Source organism: Homalodisca vitripennis, chromosome 4 (assembly GCF_021130785.1).
Source record: "Homalodisca vitripennis isolate AUS2020 chromosome 4, UT_GWSS_2.1, whole genome shotgun sequence".
Lineage (NCBI taxonomy): Eukaryota > Metazoa > Arthropoda > Insecta > Hemiptera > Cicadellidae > Homalodisca > Homalodisca vitripennis.
Genome location: NC_060210.1, coordinates 133,728,048 through 133,745,623, shown reverse-complemented (window position 1 = coordinate 133,745,623; position 17,576 = coordinate 133,728,048). Strand labels below are relative to the sequence as shown.

Here is a 17,576-nt window from a genome sequence, read left to right as displayed (position 1 = left end):
CTTCTCTTAATTCCTTTACACCTAACTGGGTTTTTATCTAGATATTTGTACGAGTACATCTTAGACCTTAAACCACAAAATTCTTCTAAAACTTCGCTATTTAACTCATCTTTGAATTTCCCTATTACCTTCTTATTTTTAGTAGTGAAACATTCATGATCTTTTGGATAATCACTTGTATCAAAGTCATCTATATTTTCTTTAATAATTTTAAAAGGATCTCGTTTCAATTCTAGGAAATAACTGTCTGTATCCATGTAACACAGATTCAAATCTGGATCAAACTTCTTTAATTTGTTGTAATAAAACTCGTACATTAGCAATTTTGAGAGGTCGAGAACTGAAAATCCTATGTAAATCGGTTTGTTAAATTTAACCTTTTGTTTGTACATGTGACTCGCTATACAGTTGTCGTCAAAGATAGTGAAGCATTTGAAATTTGTTTTCTTAGCTTGTTTCATTGAAAATTCTTCATTTCCAAGCTTAATATCACATCTGTTTCTCACATTTTCCATAGATTTTCCAAAAACTGAGTTGTTCATCAGCTTATAAAAAGTCCTTTTCAAAGTCGCTTGTAGCTTTGGTTCTCATGTTTTGTGTTAAAATCAATGTATTCTTTCATAAAAGGCTTCTGATCGAATGCGATAACTCTATTCACATGTTTCAAAATCATACCTTGTTCCAAATAGAACTTCAAATTTCTCGAATGAACAACGTATTCAGTTTTATCCAGTAGAGTTGTGCAAAGTTTGTTTTTAAAATGTTCTGGAGCAAGAGGTAAATCCTTGTGATGTTCGTGTAAATTTGTTGGATATCCAAGATCGACTTCGAGAATATAGCCATAATCTTCGTCGCCAGTGAGTTCTAAAATTGTTTCTTGCCATTCTGCAGTTGTGTAAGTTTTTGAATCCATCCACTTGATATCACTAAACGGCAGTTTTTGCATTAGGCCATACCCATAAAGGTTGTTTGCATCGAGATAGAGTAAATAGTTTTCGGGCTTTGTCTTATCAAAATCTTTTAAATATTTGTTATTTGCTTTCACATATCGTTTAATACACTGAGAAATGCCTCCGCGAATACCTTTTTCGATCATTAAATACATATCGTAATCGTGTATCAGTTGAAGCTCGATTTTAGTTAATTTTAACATAGCATCCCATGCAAGACTGGGAGCTGTTAGATAGTGTGCTGGATCAAGCTTATAGCAATTCAAACAAATATTCCTAAAATTTTCAAAGATATCAGCGAGCAATAGAACATCTTGAATGTTATAGAGATCAGAGTAATTTCCTAGATTTTTCTCTTTTTAATTTGTTCCAAACATTTAAGTAGTGTTGAAAATCTTTCTCAGATATGCTCTCGTCTGTCAAAAGTGAATAGAAATCTTGAATTCTCAATTCTTCTGTGTAATCAAGTTTTTTCAATACTGTCGATAAATTCATAGGGAAATATGCCTTTTCCAGATAGAATTTTAAAGATTTCTTCTTCGTCATTTGGCTGTCTTTTTAGAATTTCATTCAGTCCATCTTGTATAAAATGATTTGTATGTTTGAAGTCTTCTCTCTTTAGATTTTTAGCTAACTTTTCTATAGACGAGGCCATGAATCTGAACGTGTCTACAAACGAAAACTTGATGAATTTTCTTGGCTTATCACCTTCGAATTCATAGCCATATCCAGAATTTACAGAATAATTTATATATTTTTCATCGGTGTTTGCAATCAAATCAACATTTCCATATTGTTTAGCCAATTCTTTTATGTACAAATGAGTATCGTAATTTGACATATTGTGGCAGAAAACGGGAATATTCTGAGGAAATTTCAAATTTAGATTGCAACATGCATGAGCTGCGCCTCTAAACTTGCCGGTTAAAATGACAATGATCTCTCACTTTATTATAACTCTTATCTTTCCAACTATCAGGAGTAAAACCATACTGAATTGACCCAACATCATAAGCAGACCATTCACAGATATGACAAACGTTTGAATTTTGATACGAAATTTCTTCTTCTTCTGTCAATTTCATAGGTTTCATGTTCTTAGAATTATATTTTTTCGCTATGTATTTCGATAATTTATTGAGTTCTTCAAACAATTTTGTTGGGACGTTTTTCAAATCTTCTTCATTTTTGGCACGATAACATATCGGTTTGTACATGCGATTGGTCACATTCGACACTAAATATAGAGTAAAACCATAAGGAATGTGCCTCTGAATCTTGGTTGTAGTCGATCTTTGTGGATTGTTCTTGCATGTCGGAATTTTTTCTAATATGCTCTCAAAGTCCATATAAATTACGTACGGATGGTTAAATTTCTTTTGATAATTAGTAAATTTAGTTGTTTGACCTGGAAATGGCATAATTGGCTTACAAACTTCATGATTTTTACAAATTTCTAAGTGATCTGTTAAATCTCCAGATTTGTAAAAATGGCTTAAACATCTTCTACACAAAAATTTTCTTTCTTTATGTTTAGACAACTGCGAAGAAACAAGCTTATTTAAATCGGTTATCAAAACATAATGAGATTTATCATCTTGTTTAACATACAATAAATCAATGTTTGTTTCAGCGTCATATTTTTCAGAAATTTGTAACGGAACAATGTTAATATTTTCATCAAAACTGTAGACATTGATAGACATTGTTGGATACTTATACTTGGAATTGTAGCTTCGTTTTTCAAATATTTGTATATCTTTCAGAGACATTGGATACTCAAAACCTGAAAATATTTCGTCATTCACAAATTTTTCGTATTGCTTTACACGTTCACAGTCTCTTTCTGGTTTTTCAATAGCACATCTTATTGAGTAAATAAAGCAAAAATCATCTCTATTTTTTATATTTATACAAGCTTTTTTATCTTTGATATTCTTTGGTAAATCGATGTATGATCCTGCATTCATCATTTCGTGTTTGTTAAGGCTCAAAACTAGTTGTTTACAACTTTTAAATGTCCATCCGGAACCTTTATTTGGATTATTCGTTTGTTCTCGATGTGTTAATTTATTAAATTGCTTAGTAATAAAGTCGTTTACGTCAAAGATTTCGTCTGCTTTGATAGTAAAATACATTAGACATGTTTGCGGTTCACCATTCACTAAAGTTCGTTCGTATTCACATTCCAAAGAGAGATAGCCCTTCATATTTTTAACATTTTCTTGAAATTTCTCGATTAAACTTTTAATTTCTGACCGCATAATTGAAAGATATTTGTAAATTGACATGGAATTGTCGTTCAAGTTTGTTAAAATGTATTGCTTGAAAAGACCGTGTATTGAGGATAAAACTTCTACATCAATGATATTTTCGGATTTTACTTTAAGAGTTTTATCAATTTCTTTGATCATTTCAGACTTGGTTTTATCGTTAGTACCGATAGCCAACTTTTCAGCTATTGAATGAAGTTTTTCATCATTAAATAGGTCGAGATTTTTCTTTTCAACTTTGAAATTTCTCTTTAATTCACGTAATTTCTCAATATTAAACATGTTTTTCGTGATCGGCAATTTTATTTTCTCTAGCCCATTGTCTTAAATAATTTAGTTCATTATCGTAAATTTGCTTGTTTTTTTCGTGACTTTTAGAATTATAATGGCGATCATAGTTTTTTCTTAAAATTTCTTTTTTGCAGAACGGACATGATATTTTTTCGCGCTCCATTTAGATAGAAAAATTTATTTAACTAAAATGGTGCTTGTAAACCAACGATTGCGCCTCTCACGGCGTGATATCACTACGGATATGATGCAGGCGAAGCGATTATCGTGATGGTCGGTCTGTAGTAGCACACCTCGACTGTCATTGAAGATTTTTCCTTTATTCGTAGCAGATTTGACAACATTTTACAAAGCACAGCTTAAGAAAGTAGAAGCAAACAGCTGTAGATTTGGTTAATTTTTCATTCCACAGAGTAGATAGTAATGTACACGATCGCTTTTGGAGACGAACGACTGTAGATTCGGTTAATTTTTCATTGAGATTTGCTGTGTTATTTCTCAGCTTCCTTTATGGTACATTGAACAGTATTTTACATTGCTTTTCGGTCGGCTCCGAAAGTGCGCCAGGAACCCCATATTATTATCTACTCACATACCTTCATCAAACAGTTCAACAGTAGTCACATACACTACTACAATTTCAAATTCTAGCAAGTCATATTCTGTGGTTAATAAGTATTAAAAGTGAGGATTATCCACCTGTATTGTTTATAGTTTAAAATTTAAAAACAAAACAAAACACGAGTATATTAATAAATAACTAAATATAAATAAGTAATTATTGCAAATAAAATAATAAATAAATAAATGTATATTTTGTTAATTTTTTATGTAATATTTTTTGTACTGTTTTTTGAATTGTTTATATACAATGTAGAAACTTTGGAATGATGATTGTTTGGGCTTAAGGGATTATATTTGTTGAAGTGAAGATGTTCCTTAAATGCTTTCATAACAACAATTGTAATAGACTGATTTTGTAAATGAAATCGATCTAAAACTGATCACACCACCTTCACCAACAATGTGTTGTGTTTATAAAGTAGATTTATGCATACAGTAACATAACTACTGGGATCCAGAGAAATGAGTGATGAAATGAGGTGATCCATTTTTTGTGTAGTGAGTGAGACTATGACAATACATAAACAACAGACAATAGACAAATAACTTTTTGTACATTCCTTGACAATAATTCTCAATTGTAATAATAATAATTTCATCAAAACAGTGATATAATTTAGGTAAAATGAGTGTCAAGGTTTCATTGATACTTCCAATTTAACAATTCATCAATTGTATAAAATAATAATGCATCCACCATCACATCTGCAGAACTGTTCTGAGATTTAATGACATACACGGCATTAAAAAGCTCCGATGTATGAAGGCTTCCCTGAATACAGTGCCATACTGCAGGTAAGTTCCTTACATCATATTTTAATGAACTTAGATGATACGTTATTAATCCTGCTTAAGTTTTATTTTTTAAAGAGGAGATCACTCTCTTTACATTATTGACTGTCACAGGGCCTTAAAACAAAATTGTTTGGTTTGGGATTTGCAGCAAGAGCATTGTCAGCTAATTTTATGAACACCAAATCGAAGAACTTAGCCATTAATTGGAGGTCACTGATAACATAACCCATTGGACCAAGCAGATCTTTAGGGCCCTTCTTGCTTATGGTTTTTGAGATTATTGAATTAGATTTTGGTTCTACCCTCAAAACCCTTCCTTTAATTTTTCTCTTTTAGTATGAGATATCCTATTAATTTTTTTGCCTTTAAGTTCAGTTTTTATTCATGGACAGACATGTGCAATGATCATACTTATTGTATTACTAAAATACTTGTAAGCATCAGATGTGTTTGTAGTATTATACAGTTCCAGTCACACTTCCTGAACAAATTTGGATTTGAATTCTTTTAATTTTGTTCTATAAAGTGCATCTTCATTACATAAGATAGAGATGATTCTATTTGCAAACACTGGAGGCTACACAGTTGAGCAGAGTGATTCAAGATACTTGCACACCTGAACCATCGCTTTGCATTTCTCAATATTTTCACATATAAAACCAATTGAAGATATCAATCTCATTGGAGTAACTTCTTGTAGGAGGAAGTGTGACTCTGGCTAACAACATCTTTTCAAGTTTGGCCTTGGATATGCTCTAGACAATTTAAGTTTGTATCACTCAAGAATAATGGAACTGCTACAGGTTGGGGCATCTTAAAGAGGTTGCGAGACATCCTAAGAAGACTCCTCTGCATTACCATGTGGTCTATAGGTTCCTAAGACATATTATACTGTGTGTAGTTTGGTTTTAATTTTAACCAAGATAACCTCATAACAGCTCTTGACTAACCTCTGTAGTGGGAGATGTTCTAAATTTGATGTCAGAGATTCTTTACAGAAAATTTCTAAACCTCCTTTTCTATTTTCTTTATGATTAAAATGTAATAATAGTATGTAACCATTATTGGAGTGTGTCATCCTTCAGTCTTCTGTGTTGTGTTAAAATTAATAAATGGGGGTCAATTATTTCTAAAAGGTGATTCATAAGGTCAATTGTATTATACAGACATTCTGATGCAGGATGGTCAGATATTTTGCTGCCTGCTTCTCCAAAGTTAGTCTAAAAACGGTTCTCTGGTGGGTAGCTAACTGTTTCTCTGCCAGAAGAGGGTAAGTCTGAATTGGCAGTTACTTGTTTGACAGTTTTTTTCTTCAGTTTTTGACTGGATCCAGGACTTTAATCGTTTTTATATGCCGTTCCAATGATAGTCTGAGGATGGTACTTCGTTTTTTCTTCTGGTTTGACTGGTTCCACAAGTTAAGATGATGTTTGGGTCAATCTTGGGAACACCATTCTCAAAAGCGTTTTGTTGCTGTTGAATTTCATGAAATGAGATAAGTGAGTTTTCCAATTAGCCAAGCTTGATTTTTAATTGTTCATTATCAACAAGTGAGTGAGTGTTCCTCAGAGTAGCCAGCTTTGTGTTACTTGTTTGTGTTTCAGCGTTTTCTGTAGATTTATTAGATTATTTAGTAAAACTAATGGTTCCCAATTTTGTAATTTAAGTTTTTGCGGTTCCTTTAATGTTTTTCTTTGTATTTCTTTATGCTTTACTTTTTTATTTGTCAAGGTATTCAAAAGTTGTACAAAGCTGGCCCCTGAGTCGCCTCTCCATTTGAAGCTGGCTCTTTAAGTGCTGTTACCAGAGCAATGTTCCTAAAAGAGCTTGATTTTTGTTTTCAAGCTTGTCAATTTGTTCTTGATAAGTTATCTGATTATAACTTTTTATTTCCAGGATTTTTTGGCCCAATTTTGAATGTTTAGAGATTTGATTTTGAAGATTGAGCCTGAGCTTATTACTTTCATTGAACAGTACATTTCCTACCTTTGAGGCTAAAATGAGTGAGGTCTCCAAATCTTGGTCTTCACTGTTTGAGTTTTTTATTATATCTTCAAAAGCAGCAAGAGAGACAGAATATTGATTAGTGCTTGTGACTGCATCAACTTCTTCTAGTTCATTATTTAAATGATCTTCTTTAGAATTAAAAGCTATTTTGGCCTCTTTCAGAACAATATAAAAATGTTTATTCTTAAAGTTTTTATACTAATGGGTTGGCATAAAGGTGGTTGTTTACTTGGTAGACTAAAATATTTCCATTTTTTTTACTATTGCAGTTTTGCCCTCTTAAAAAAAGGTTGTACCTAGTTTTTTTGAAGTGAAAACTTCTTTAGGCGCGTTGAGCGTTTTGGTAGAGGGTAAAATCCTCGGTTCGCGTCACCGACATGCTAAAGTGGTTTCCATGGAAACGTTAATAATCTTTGGAAAATTTGTTTATTCTATTTTAGTCACTTTGTGCTATTTATGATATATTAAACGCCTAATACTAAATCTACGCAATGTAATATGCTAATGATAATAGTATATCTATAGCTATGGAGAGCCAGACTAGCGCACGCGCAGTAGCCTGTGTAAACGTATACACTAATACATCGACTATTTCTGACTGTATTATGTGCGCGTTGGACGCTTTTTGGATAAGTATAATTTTGTGAGTCACGTCAACAATACGTTATAGTAGCAGTACATCTGTAATTGTAAATGTGACGCGTTGTACATTAAGTATTAGAGTGTTGAATACATAAGTAAAGTTAAATTGACCACGTGGGAAGTTCAACTTGTGTGTACTGGATTTTGTTTATTTAAGTGAATTTTTAATTTGACTATTATTGTAATTATTTAATTGAAGGATTACTGTTTATTTATTGAATTTAAATTCATTGACTTCAGTATAAAAGTGAGTATGAAACATATTAATATTTTGATACAGATAAATTAATAATGAAAACAACGAATATATTTTTAAACATTGATATTAAGCGGAGACTTTAATATTAACTTCGCAGATGACAAAAATTTATCATTAATTGAATTTTTGAATGAAACATTAGGTGTGACTATGTCTAATGATCGAAAAGTCAGTACAACAAAGTATAAAACGACTATCGATGCTGTTTTTATACGATATTTAGATAAATTTCAATCAAACATTTTTATGTCTTATTTCAGTTACCATAAACCTATTGTATCTTTTTTAGAATACAATGAAATGATTGAACGAACAGATAATCTAAGTATTGTCGAAATTAATGATGACAATGATGTAAATAATGAAAATAATGTTCAAACTTGAATTCATTGAAATTCGTGTAAATATAAATACTATGTATAATTAAGATAATTGTATATTAATTATTTTTTCAACCACTTTGTATTTATATTTTGTTCATGATTTGTTTAACCCATCATATGTAACTAATAAATAAAACATAAAAAATTTGATATAATTTTTTTTCAACCACTTTGTATTTATATTTTGTTCATGATTTGTTTAACCCATCATATGTAACTAATAAATAAAACATAAAAAATTTCATATAATTTTTGCATTTAGTTTTAATTACTCTCAACTTAATAGTTCCGTTTTCACTTCTATCGGTAGTCCCACGACTGCTATTTTTTTTTTTTTTATGTATTATGAGTTGTGTTTTTTAGCATTTTAGCAGACGTGATAAAGCCCTTAATGTTTGCAAAAACTATGTCACCAATCTGATAAGTAGTTACTTAAGAGTATTTACCAAGAGGAGGTGAAACAAGAAAAGGGCGGTATAGTAATGAGACTACACAACAAATGTAAAAATTAGAATTTTATGTAAGCCAAACAGTAAATCATCATATCATTTATTTAAGGTAATCAATAGCCATGTCAATATGTAGTACACTATAAGCAAGTATACTGCTAGCAGTACAGCTGGTGCAGTGTCAGCAGGTGGTGGTTAATGATCCTCTCTGTCTGACACACTAATGGTATGGCTGTATCGTTCTGTATGGCTGCTAGCTGTGATAATGGAAAATGTGTTGGATGTACTGTGTGTTTAGAAGGTGTAACATCATATGCTTGACCTTTACCTAAGAGCTTCTGCTTGACAGTTGAAATGTTTTACCAGTTTTTATGTTTATAGAATGATGTAATATGAAAACTCTTTGGAAGTAAAATAAGTCAAAGCTTAGTAGTTGAAGTAACTTTTGTAAATGTTGCTGCCATCATGAAGTAGGTCAGCTGTTCATTTGTGGATATTGTTCTTTAAAGTTTACATTTAAAATATTGTTGTATTGATGGATTTTTATTAGTGAGTGTACTTAAGATTGCTCCAGGTAGATGTTGTGTGCAAGGTAAGTAATAATTATTGGTTTATCACCACCTAAAACATGATTTTCCTGAGGTTACTTCAATAAGACTGTAGTTAGTCAGCCATGTTTGTTTGTGATTAATAGTAATGCATTCCACTTGAAATCTCTCTTGAAGTGTAACTTATTGGTGATTCTGTTGTTGATGTTTACATACCGATTTTATTGTACAACTCAGGCATGTAGAGCTCTGTCTTCTCGCGACAGAACATGTGATACTCTGTCTGCTCGATGATGGGGGTGATACAGTTGAACTGCCGGCAGTTGGTGTAGGCCTCCATCACTTCCACTGGCGTCCACTTGGCTGTGCCCCAGTACATGACCCAGCCCTGCCCGATCACATGGTGCATGGCCCTCACCACCTCTGTAAACATTACAGTACAGTGAGCAACATTTTGAGATAACACCTTTAACTGTTTGGAAATGTTCTTGCCAATTAATTTGGCTAGTCCAGTTGCTTAAGTTATTATTACAGTATAAAAGGGAGATAGCCAACTTGACCCTGCCATTGCACCAATCATTATGATTATGTACAGCAATACTGTTTTCCCACTAGAAGAATCGACAGAGCCAGAATCAATTTTGATTCAAACTTGGTCCAATCTGTTAAACTGGAACTCATAAAAAATCATTAGTATTTGAATCAGTTTCTTTGCTATGATCCAAAGATAACAGGAATTTAAAATTCTTGCTATTTAATGTCCGAATTTATTGTGTAAATATAATATAGTTTTCTAAATCATGTTTCAACTTTTAATTTGATGAAATATTTAGGAAATGGACAAAACTAAATTTTTTGAAAAAGATTGTGAAAGATTAGAACTATTTACTCTGTATTTATATATCAGTCATAGTCATAAGTTGTGAGTAAAATATAAAATAATAAAACTTTAATAGGCAAGGGCAAGTTGGATCCATAGACCTTTGTTTGGAATATGTCCAAAGATTTAACATGATGTTTTTAAATCTAAAAAGTTATCCTAATGATGGATTTCAGAATATTTTATGCTAGAGAATTACAAAACAAAATTAATTCAGCTCAACTTAGCAATATTCCACAAAAAGTTATACGAGTATTATTGTGGAGAAAATAATGTACTGTAATTTTTTTAAGAAGAGGTTGATCCCCTTTTAAGCCTTATTCTGCCTGTGCTTATGGGCCACTGGCCTGTGTGAGAATCTTGTGAAACAGAATGAGGAGATTCAACACAGTACAAGGTGAATGTTAGAGATAAAAAGTGCTATGGTTACAGTCAGCATTTGAACCTGCGATATCTCAGATGCACTTGTTAAACATCTTAAGAGTCATACAGCCACCGGCTCTAACCACTGAATCTATTAAAAATGTATTAGATTTCTAATACCAAAATGTGCTATCACCAATAAAGCTCATAATACACTACATGTCTCAAATTAAATCAAGAAAATTAATATGTCAACTGTAGCAGAAAGCAAATCCCAATGCAAATGCGGTAACACCACAATGTTAGAGCAGTAAGAAATTATAGCTTAGAGTAGGACTACGGTGGACTGGATTCTCTCGGCTTATCATATCACAATCGAAGCAAGTTAGGTAGATAATTTTGATTACCAGTACTAATCTTTCCAACATTCTCCCTTAGTTTTGTTCTTCTGACACACTGCATCTATGTAGGCCTAAGCTATTAGCATAATTTCACCATCACCTGATATACATTTTGATACAATGTAATGTTTTAAGTATGTTTCATTTAAGGATGTAGCCAGTGAGGGAGTCCAAGGGGTCCAGAACCCCTCAAATTTTCAGTTTTTTAAATTACTTTTTTAGTATATCATTAGTATTACTAAATGATAATACCTTCACTTCGACTTCTGAGCTTCTCATAGATGGGGTAATGGAAGAGCTGAGCCTCTTTGGAAAACTGTCCACTATCAGATCTGGCTGCACCACCAAAGAGACGAGCCTCTATTCAAATAGTGTTAAATTTTGTAGAGGTGATTTAGATCTTGGTTTCCAGAGGTCTGGTAAGGATATGTGGGTGAATGTGCTACATCTTAATGTTCAATCCATAAGAAATAAAGTAAACGAAATTAGCAGTGGTCTTGGATGAAGCCACTTGTGATGTTGTTCTAATTAATGAACATTGGCTCCTTGAGGATGAAGTAAAGTTATATGTGCCCAGTGGTTTCCAATTAGCTTCAGCGTATTGTAGAAGCGAGCCCTATGGAGGGGCCTCTATTTTAATTAAAGATTATATTAAATTTGAAATAATTGACGTCTCACATCTAACCTGCCCCAGACTTCTGGAAGCTGCTTGTAAATATGTAAATACTTTTAATGTAATATTTATCTCCTTGTATAGAACACCAGATAGTAATAGTAACATATTTTTTACTTATCTTGAATATTTACTACATTTTATTTGTAATAGGAAACCCAAGAGTAAGATTGTTCTGGGAGCAGATTTTAATTAGATTTTTCAAAAGTTAATGATGTTAATACAGTTATTGCTCATTAACTTACTTAAATCTTTTAATTTATATCATGTCAATGACACTCCAACTAGGTATAATAATATTATTGATAATATTGTTAACAAATCTAGATAAAAACTGTTTTAGGTGCTGTCTGTGGAATTACCAGATTTCGGACCATGAGATGATTCTGTTTAATTTCTGTGTCCCATCTGTAACCCCTATGGTGAAACAGATCTCCTTTCGAAGAGTAAAGGAAAATAATGTAAACTCATTTGCTGAACAATTATCTCAGTTTGATTGGTATAGTCTGTTTTGAAATTACAGACACTAATGCTGCTTTTGAATACTTTATAAATAATCTTATGTGTTTATACAATTACTTTTGTCCAATGATTCAAAAGTCTGTTAATTTACAAAATAAAAATAAAACTGGTAACTCCAAATGGTTTGATGAGTCTCTCCATAACATGAGAAATATTGTTAATACCTTGGGGGATATGTTGAAAATACCAGCTTATAGGGACAATGTAGCTTTAAGGAACTGCTATAACTTGCAAAAGAAAATGTACAGAGAAAGAATTAAAGAAGCCAAAATAAGGTGTAATGATACATTTATCAATGAAGCCAATAATAAGTGCTTAGCTGCCTGGAAGGTTAATAAAAATTGGAAGCAGGAAAACATTTTAGTACTGATGATAATCTGCCACAGATAGCTCCAGATAAATTTAAAACGACCAACTACATTAATATTGGTAAGGAAATACTTAGTAAGTATCAGACCAACAATAATATAGTTTTTAAGACACAGTGTTTACCTTGCTAATGCTAAAAGTTCACAGTTCAGTTTTATTTTTAAAGAAATAGACGAGAAACAAATATGTGCCATAGTTAAATCTTTAAAGCCATCTAAGTGTGAGGATATATATGGCTTATCCAATAAAATAGTGAAATTCATTGCTCCTCTTATAATCAAGCCCTTGACTTATGTAATTAATCTTAGTTTGTCTTCCTCACGTTTTTCCAAATTGTTTAAAACTTTCAAAAAGTATCCCCTTGTTTAAAAAGGGCGATAGATCCTGTGTAGATAATTATAGAACAATAACGATTGTTTCGGTTTTTTCTAAAATATTAGAGACTTGTGTTAAAAATCAGCTCATGGATTTCCTAGATGTAAATCAAATCTTATTCAAATAGCCAATTTGGGTTTAGGCCGGGCTACTCAACAGTTAAGGCATTAGACAATGTTGTGTCTCAGATATTGACAAGTTTTGAGGATCATGAGTACTTGGGATTGACCCTGTTGGACCTCAGCAAGGCTTTCGACAGTATCTCTCATGATATTTTATTAAATAAATTGCAGTATTATGGAATAATGTAATGATACCTTACAGTTCTTCAGAACTTATTTGTGTGGTAGACTACATATGGTCAGTGTTGGTGGTCAAGATTCGTCTGTAAAAAGAAGTCCTTGCTGGGTCCCTCAGGGCTCTGTCCTTGGCCCCCTCTTATTTATTTGTATGTCAATGACTTACCAATCAATTTGAACTGTAATACCGTATTGTACGCGGATGATACATCTATAATAGTAAAGGGCAACTGTGTACATGATGTTCTTAGTAACACTAATAGAGTAATCAATACAGCTTCTATGTGGTTTGAGTCTAATCTCTTAAAAAATGAATGATAATAAAACTGAAAACATACTATTCTCTCTAAGAAGTATTGAAATGCAAGACTCTATATTGAAACCGGTGAAGCTCTTAGGGATAACTTTAGATTCTAAGCTTATCTGGCATGAGCATACAAATAATGTAATTTCAAAGTTGTCAAGAGTTTGTTTTTTACTACGTAAACTAAAAAGCTGTGTTAGTAATAAGTTACTTAAAATTGCTTACTTTTAGTTTTTTTTCATTCTCCATTTGTTGTATGCTAACATTTATGGGGTAATAGTGTAGGTGCAGAAAGAGTTTTCCTGTGGCAGAAAAGAGCTATAAGAATTATGTTTTGTCTAGGTTATAGGGATAGCTGTAAATCATATTTTATTAACAATAATATAATGACTCTTCCATGCATTTTTATTTTTCAAAATTTAATTCATGTACGAAGAAAAACGTAGAAGATTTTACAAGTTTTAACAATATACATAATTATCACACACGACATGCTAATGACTTAGTTTTGCCTACAATGAGATTAACCAAATACAGCAAGAGTCATAAATATTTGCAAATCAAGCTCTTTAACAAGCTTCCCGAAATGTTGAGGGTGTTAGATTTACAAAAACTTTTAAATCAAAAATTTCCAAATGGCTCATCACTCAGGCCTTCTACTCTGTAAACGAGTTTCTGAATTCAGAGGTAGCTATTAATGCTTAGCGTTTTATCCCATCATATGAAATGTCCATACTTTTGTAGGCCAGTATATTTTACTGTGTTGTTTTTGTGTTTTTAACTGTACATTATTGTAATATGTATTGTTTTTTATGACTGACTTTGTCAATTCTGTAAAGAAAAATGGCAATAAAAATGATTCTGATTCTGATTCTATTATTTAAATAATTCAGTATTACTGACATCTACTGCTGAAAGTTAGTTCTCAACAAAGAAATGGATCAAGAACTTTTTAAGGAACAAAATGGGGCCTTACTCTATATCCACTACGGAATATCAGTTGTCTGGACCCCCTCCCCAAAATTCTTTCCTGCTTCGTTCTTGGTTTCCAGATGTAAGATATTAATGTAGGTTATTTGTATTTACAATTAGTATACAGTAATTTAATATTTGTGGATAGAAAAATGTAATTTTGCTTTATTGGAGCATCCCACAACTTGTATGTCCAAGCAGTAATTTTTGCTTGTTCCACTACATACATAGCTTGTTCTACTATGTAGTTGGAAATCTGGTTAAATTAGTGTTAATGAGTTGGAAAACACTGCCTAATCATCGCCTACTGGCTAAGGTAAATCATTAGAAAAGTGCTTATGGTCTCCATAATTTGGGTCCATCGATTTAGGGTTTATGGGGTCCTATAGTTGAAACAGAACTTGCTTTTATCCATCCATCATTTAGATCAGCTTCCCAGAATGAGGAATAACATAGTAAAACTTGACAGTCATCATTAGGCTGAATAATCAATAGAAATATTGCAAACTTAGAAATTTTAAACTTCTGTGCATTATGTGCTGCCTTCCCTCACTGAATTACCTCCACCCACCTTTCTTGAGACAGTTAATTGTAATCAGAGGTCATGTTTTAGTACAATGCCGGCTGTGTACCTGAAACGGCTTTAATATGGGGATTTAGATTTAGATAGTGTCTCTGTGCTAATGACTTGATAAAAACGATTATCTCTTAATAAATATGGTTTATAATACTCCTTCTAAACTTGTAGTTTCTTATGGGAAAGTCTATACTGAATATAAATAGCTGTAGCAGATAATAACAAATGACACATTAGCACTGAGGCGCTTAAATCTAAGTTTCTGAAATGAAATATTTATGGATTTGTATATAATTTATCAAACAGTTATAACATTAGAACCATATAGAAAACGGAGCCTAAGATGTGTGGCCGGTAGCTCTAGCTTTACTCCTCAAAAATCAAATCAAGTCTGTCTGAGTGTTACTCATAAGACTAATATTTAAATTGGGCACTTGTTGATGTAAGAAACTGACCTTCAGTCGGGCACATTGGGTCTGCTCTGTGAACTATGACCACATCAATGTAGCTCAGCTGTAGTCTGGCTAGAGACGCTCTCACCGACTCGATGATATGCTTTCTCGATAAGCCTCTCTCCTCAGATCTAAGAACATAGACAGAGACCTAGAGCAAAGTAGGGATAATTGTTCATGCACTACAGCTAGAAATGTCTATTTCAAAGTACTTGCTTCATGTATTAGGGACAGTCATTGTAGCTCGTACAAACCAGTCGTTTCTTTTTTGAAAACTCTTTTCTGTATTATTTCAGAATAAAATATTTGCCTTTAATTTAAAAACAGCCACGTAACAAATATTTAACAATACCTTCACAAAATGCAATACTTGTAAACAAACTTTATCTTTCTTGCAATTTGTATAATTTTGAAAAATATAATAATCACCAAGCATTGCAACTTGTGTAGATATCAAAAACAAAAATTAAAACACCAACTGTAAAAAAATCAAAGCTATCTATTATTTAAAAACATTCGTATAGCATGTTTATATTATTAAGTTAATTTTCTGATATCAATATTAAACTTTAGGCTTTAATAGGTAAATAATAGATTGAGATATAATTACAATTCATTAATATAATAGAAGTTGATTCATAATTATTTGGTTTGTTAAATTATGTACTTTATTTCTGAAAATCAGAAATAAAATGTGTGCACTAAATTTACTTATAACGTAATTTAGAATTTTAGAATTTGTCTTGATAGTTTCTGTAATAATTATGTAAGGAATGCAATGTAATAATTATTGACATTATTTATTTATTAAACTCTCTGGAGTCAACAAGAACCACATATTTAGTTTAACATTGTATCTCAGTTAGTGCAACAGCCCTTGAACCTATTTTGGAAACCAGATTTTCATCTAAATAGCCATCTGTTCCTAACTTGAAATATGTAATATTGCAATAAAGGAGTTCCATGTAAAGGAAGCCATGAACAAAGAAAGAATTGAGCAATAACCAAATTATAATCCTTTGATAGTCTCTGATTTAATATACATGTAAATCAAACAGGTTTTTGGTTTGATAACATACACAGCTCTTTTGTACGAGATAAAACATTTAAGAAATTCACTTTTTTGTTGCGCTACATCCACGCAAACACTAGTCCGAAAATATAGACTTCCATACACCAAGCAATATTCACCCAAAATATCAAAATCCTCAGCTGACAAGTTGCTTACTTAGAATTCCAGTATATTTTGGTGGTGACTATGTAGGAGCTCCGTTTCCAGCCCTTCTTCTGGAGAATGTGGCCCAGTTCCAGCTCGGCCGGGATGCCGCAGTGAGCCTCGCTCAGGTCGAACACGTTGATGCCAGACTCGTACGCCGCCTGCACCACCGCCTCCGCCTGCTCCTCGCTGACATTGTTGCCGAAAGTGACCCACGTTCCTACACACACAGAACAACAGCTTAGGCAATCATCGAAGAACAGTTCACCTGCATACATAGCGAGTAACAAGGAAATGTTACGTCAGCATTAGATTAAAACTTTCCAATGGGAAACCCAGCAGGGATCACTTCTGGCTGGTTTATACCTTTCAGTTGAACCTACCCCTGGGCACAGCAAAAACCTATGTGTAACTTAAATCTAGAAAACCTTATGGATATCCAGGAGCGGCACACCACTAACAGCAAATGTCGAGATTCTGGGGCTCATGGGCAATTCGATAGGTCTAGTCTACTGTTGGAGATGGAGTTGGCGAGGTTTGTTCCCTAACCTCAGAGGTTCTTGCTAGCCTCAACAAGGGTATGCCACCCCTTGACTGGAGAGGCTGGTTCAGAGCTGGCCTTCCCTTCTTCAGGAGGGACATGACTTTGAGATGTAGTGCCCTAATTCTTCCTCATGGATCACGATAAGAGGCGGCCCCTACTCCCCAACCTTACCCATCCTGAATATCCAGTCACTCCTGAAGCAGCGCAAAGATTCTTACATGACTAAGAGCAATTTATAAGCTTCTTGTCCTAAGAGAACATAACTTTCCAATGGGGTTCTGAATGGGTTGTACCTGTCGTGGTGACAATCGAGAGAGTCGATGGCCGCACTGTCTAAAGCGTCAGACTTTGTATCTGAGTTAGAGAACGCAAATTCAAATCCAGTCTGTAACCGTAGCACTAATTATC

General features: G+C 32.9%; 1 protein-coding gene across 1 annotated transcript in view; it reads right to left on the bottom strand.

Moving 5' to 3' along the window:
- LOC124360196 (voltage-gated potassium channel subunit beta-2) overlaps positions 1-17,576 on the bottom strand; it is a 143,262-nt gene that overhangs the window by 16,068 nt on the left and 109,618 nt on the right. Inside the window, exons 3-5 of the mRNA XM_046813593.1 lie at positions 16,637-16,844; positions 15,412-15,539; positions 9,438-9,644 (exon numbers count right to left, since the gene is read on the bottom strand). Coding sequence (XP_046669549.1) covers positions 9,438-9,644; positions 15,412-15,539; positions 16,637-16,844 — 543 coding nt within the window. The remainder of the gene's footprint in view (positions 1-9,437; positions 9,645-15,411; positions 15,540-16,636; positions 16,845-17,576) is intronic.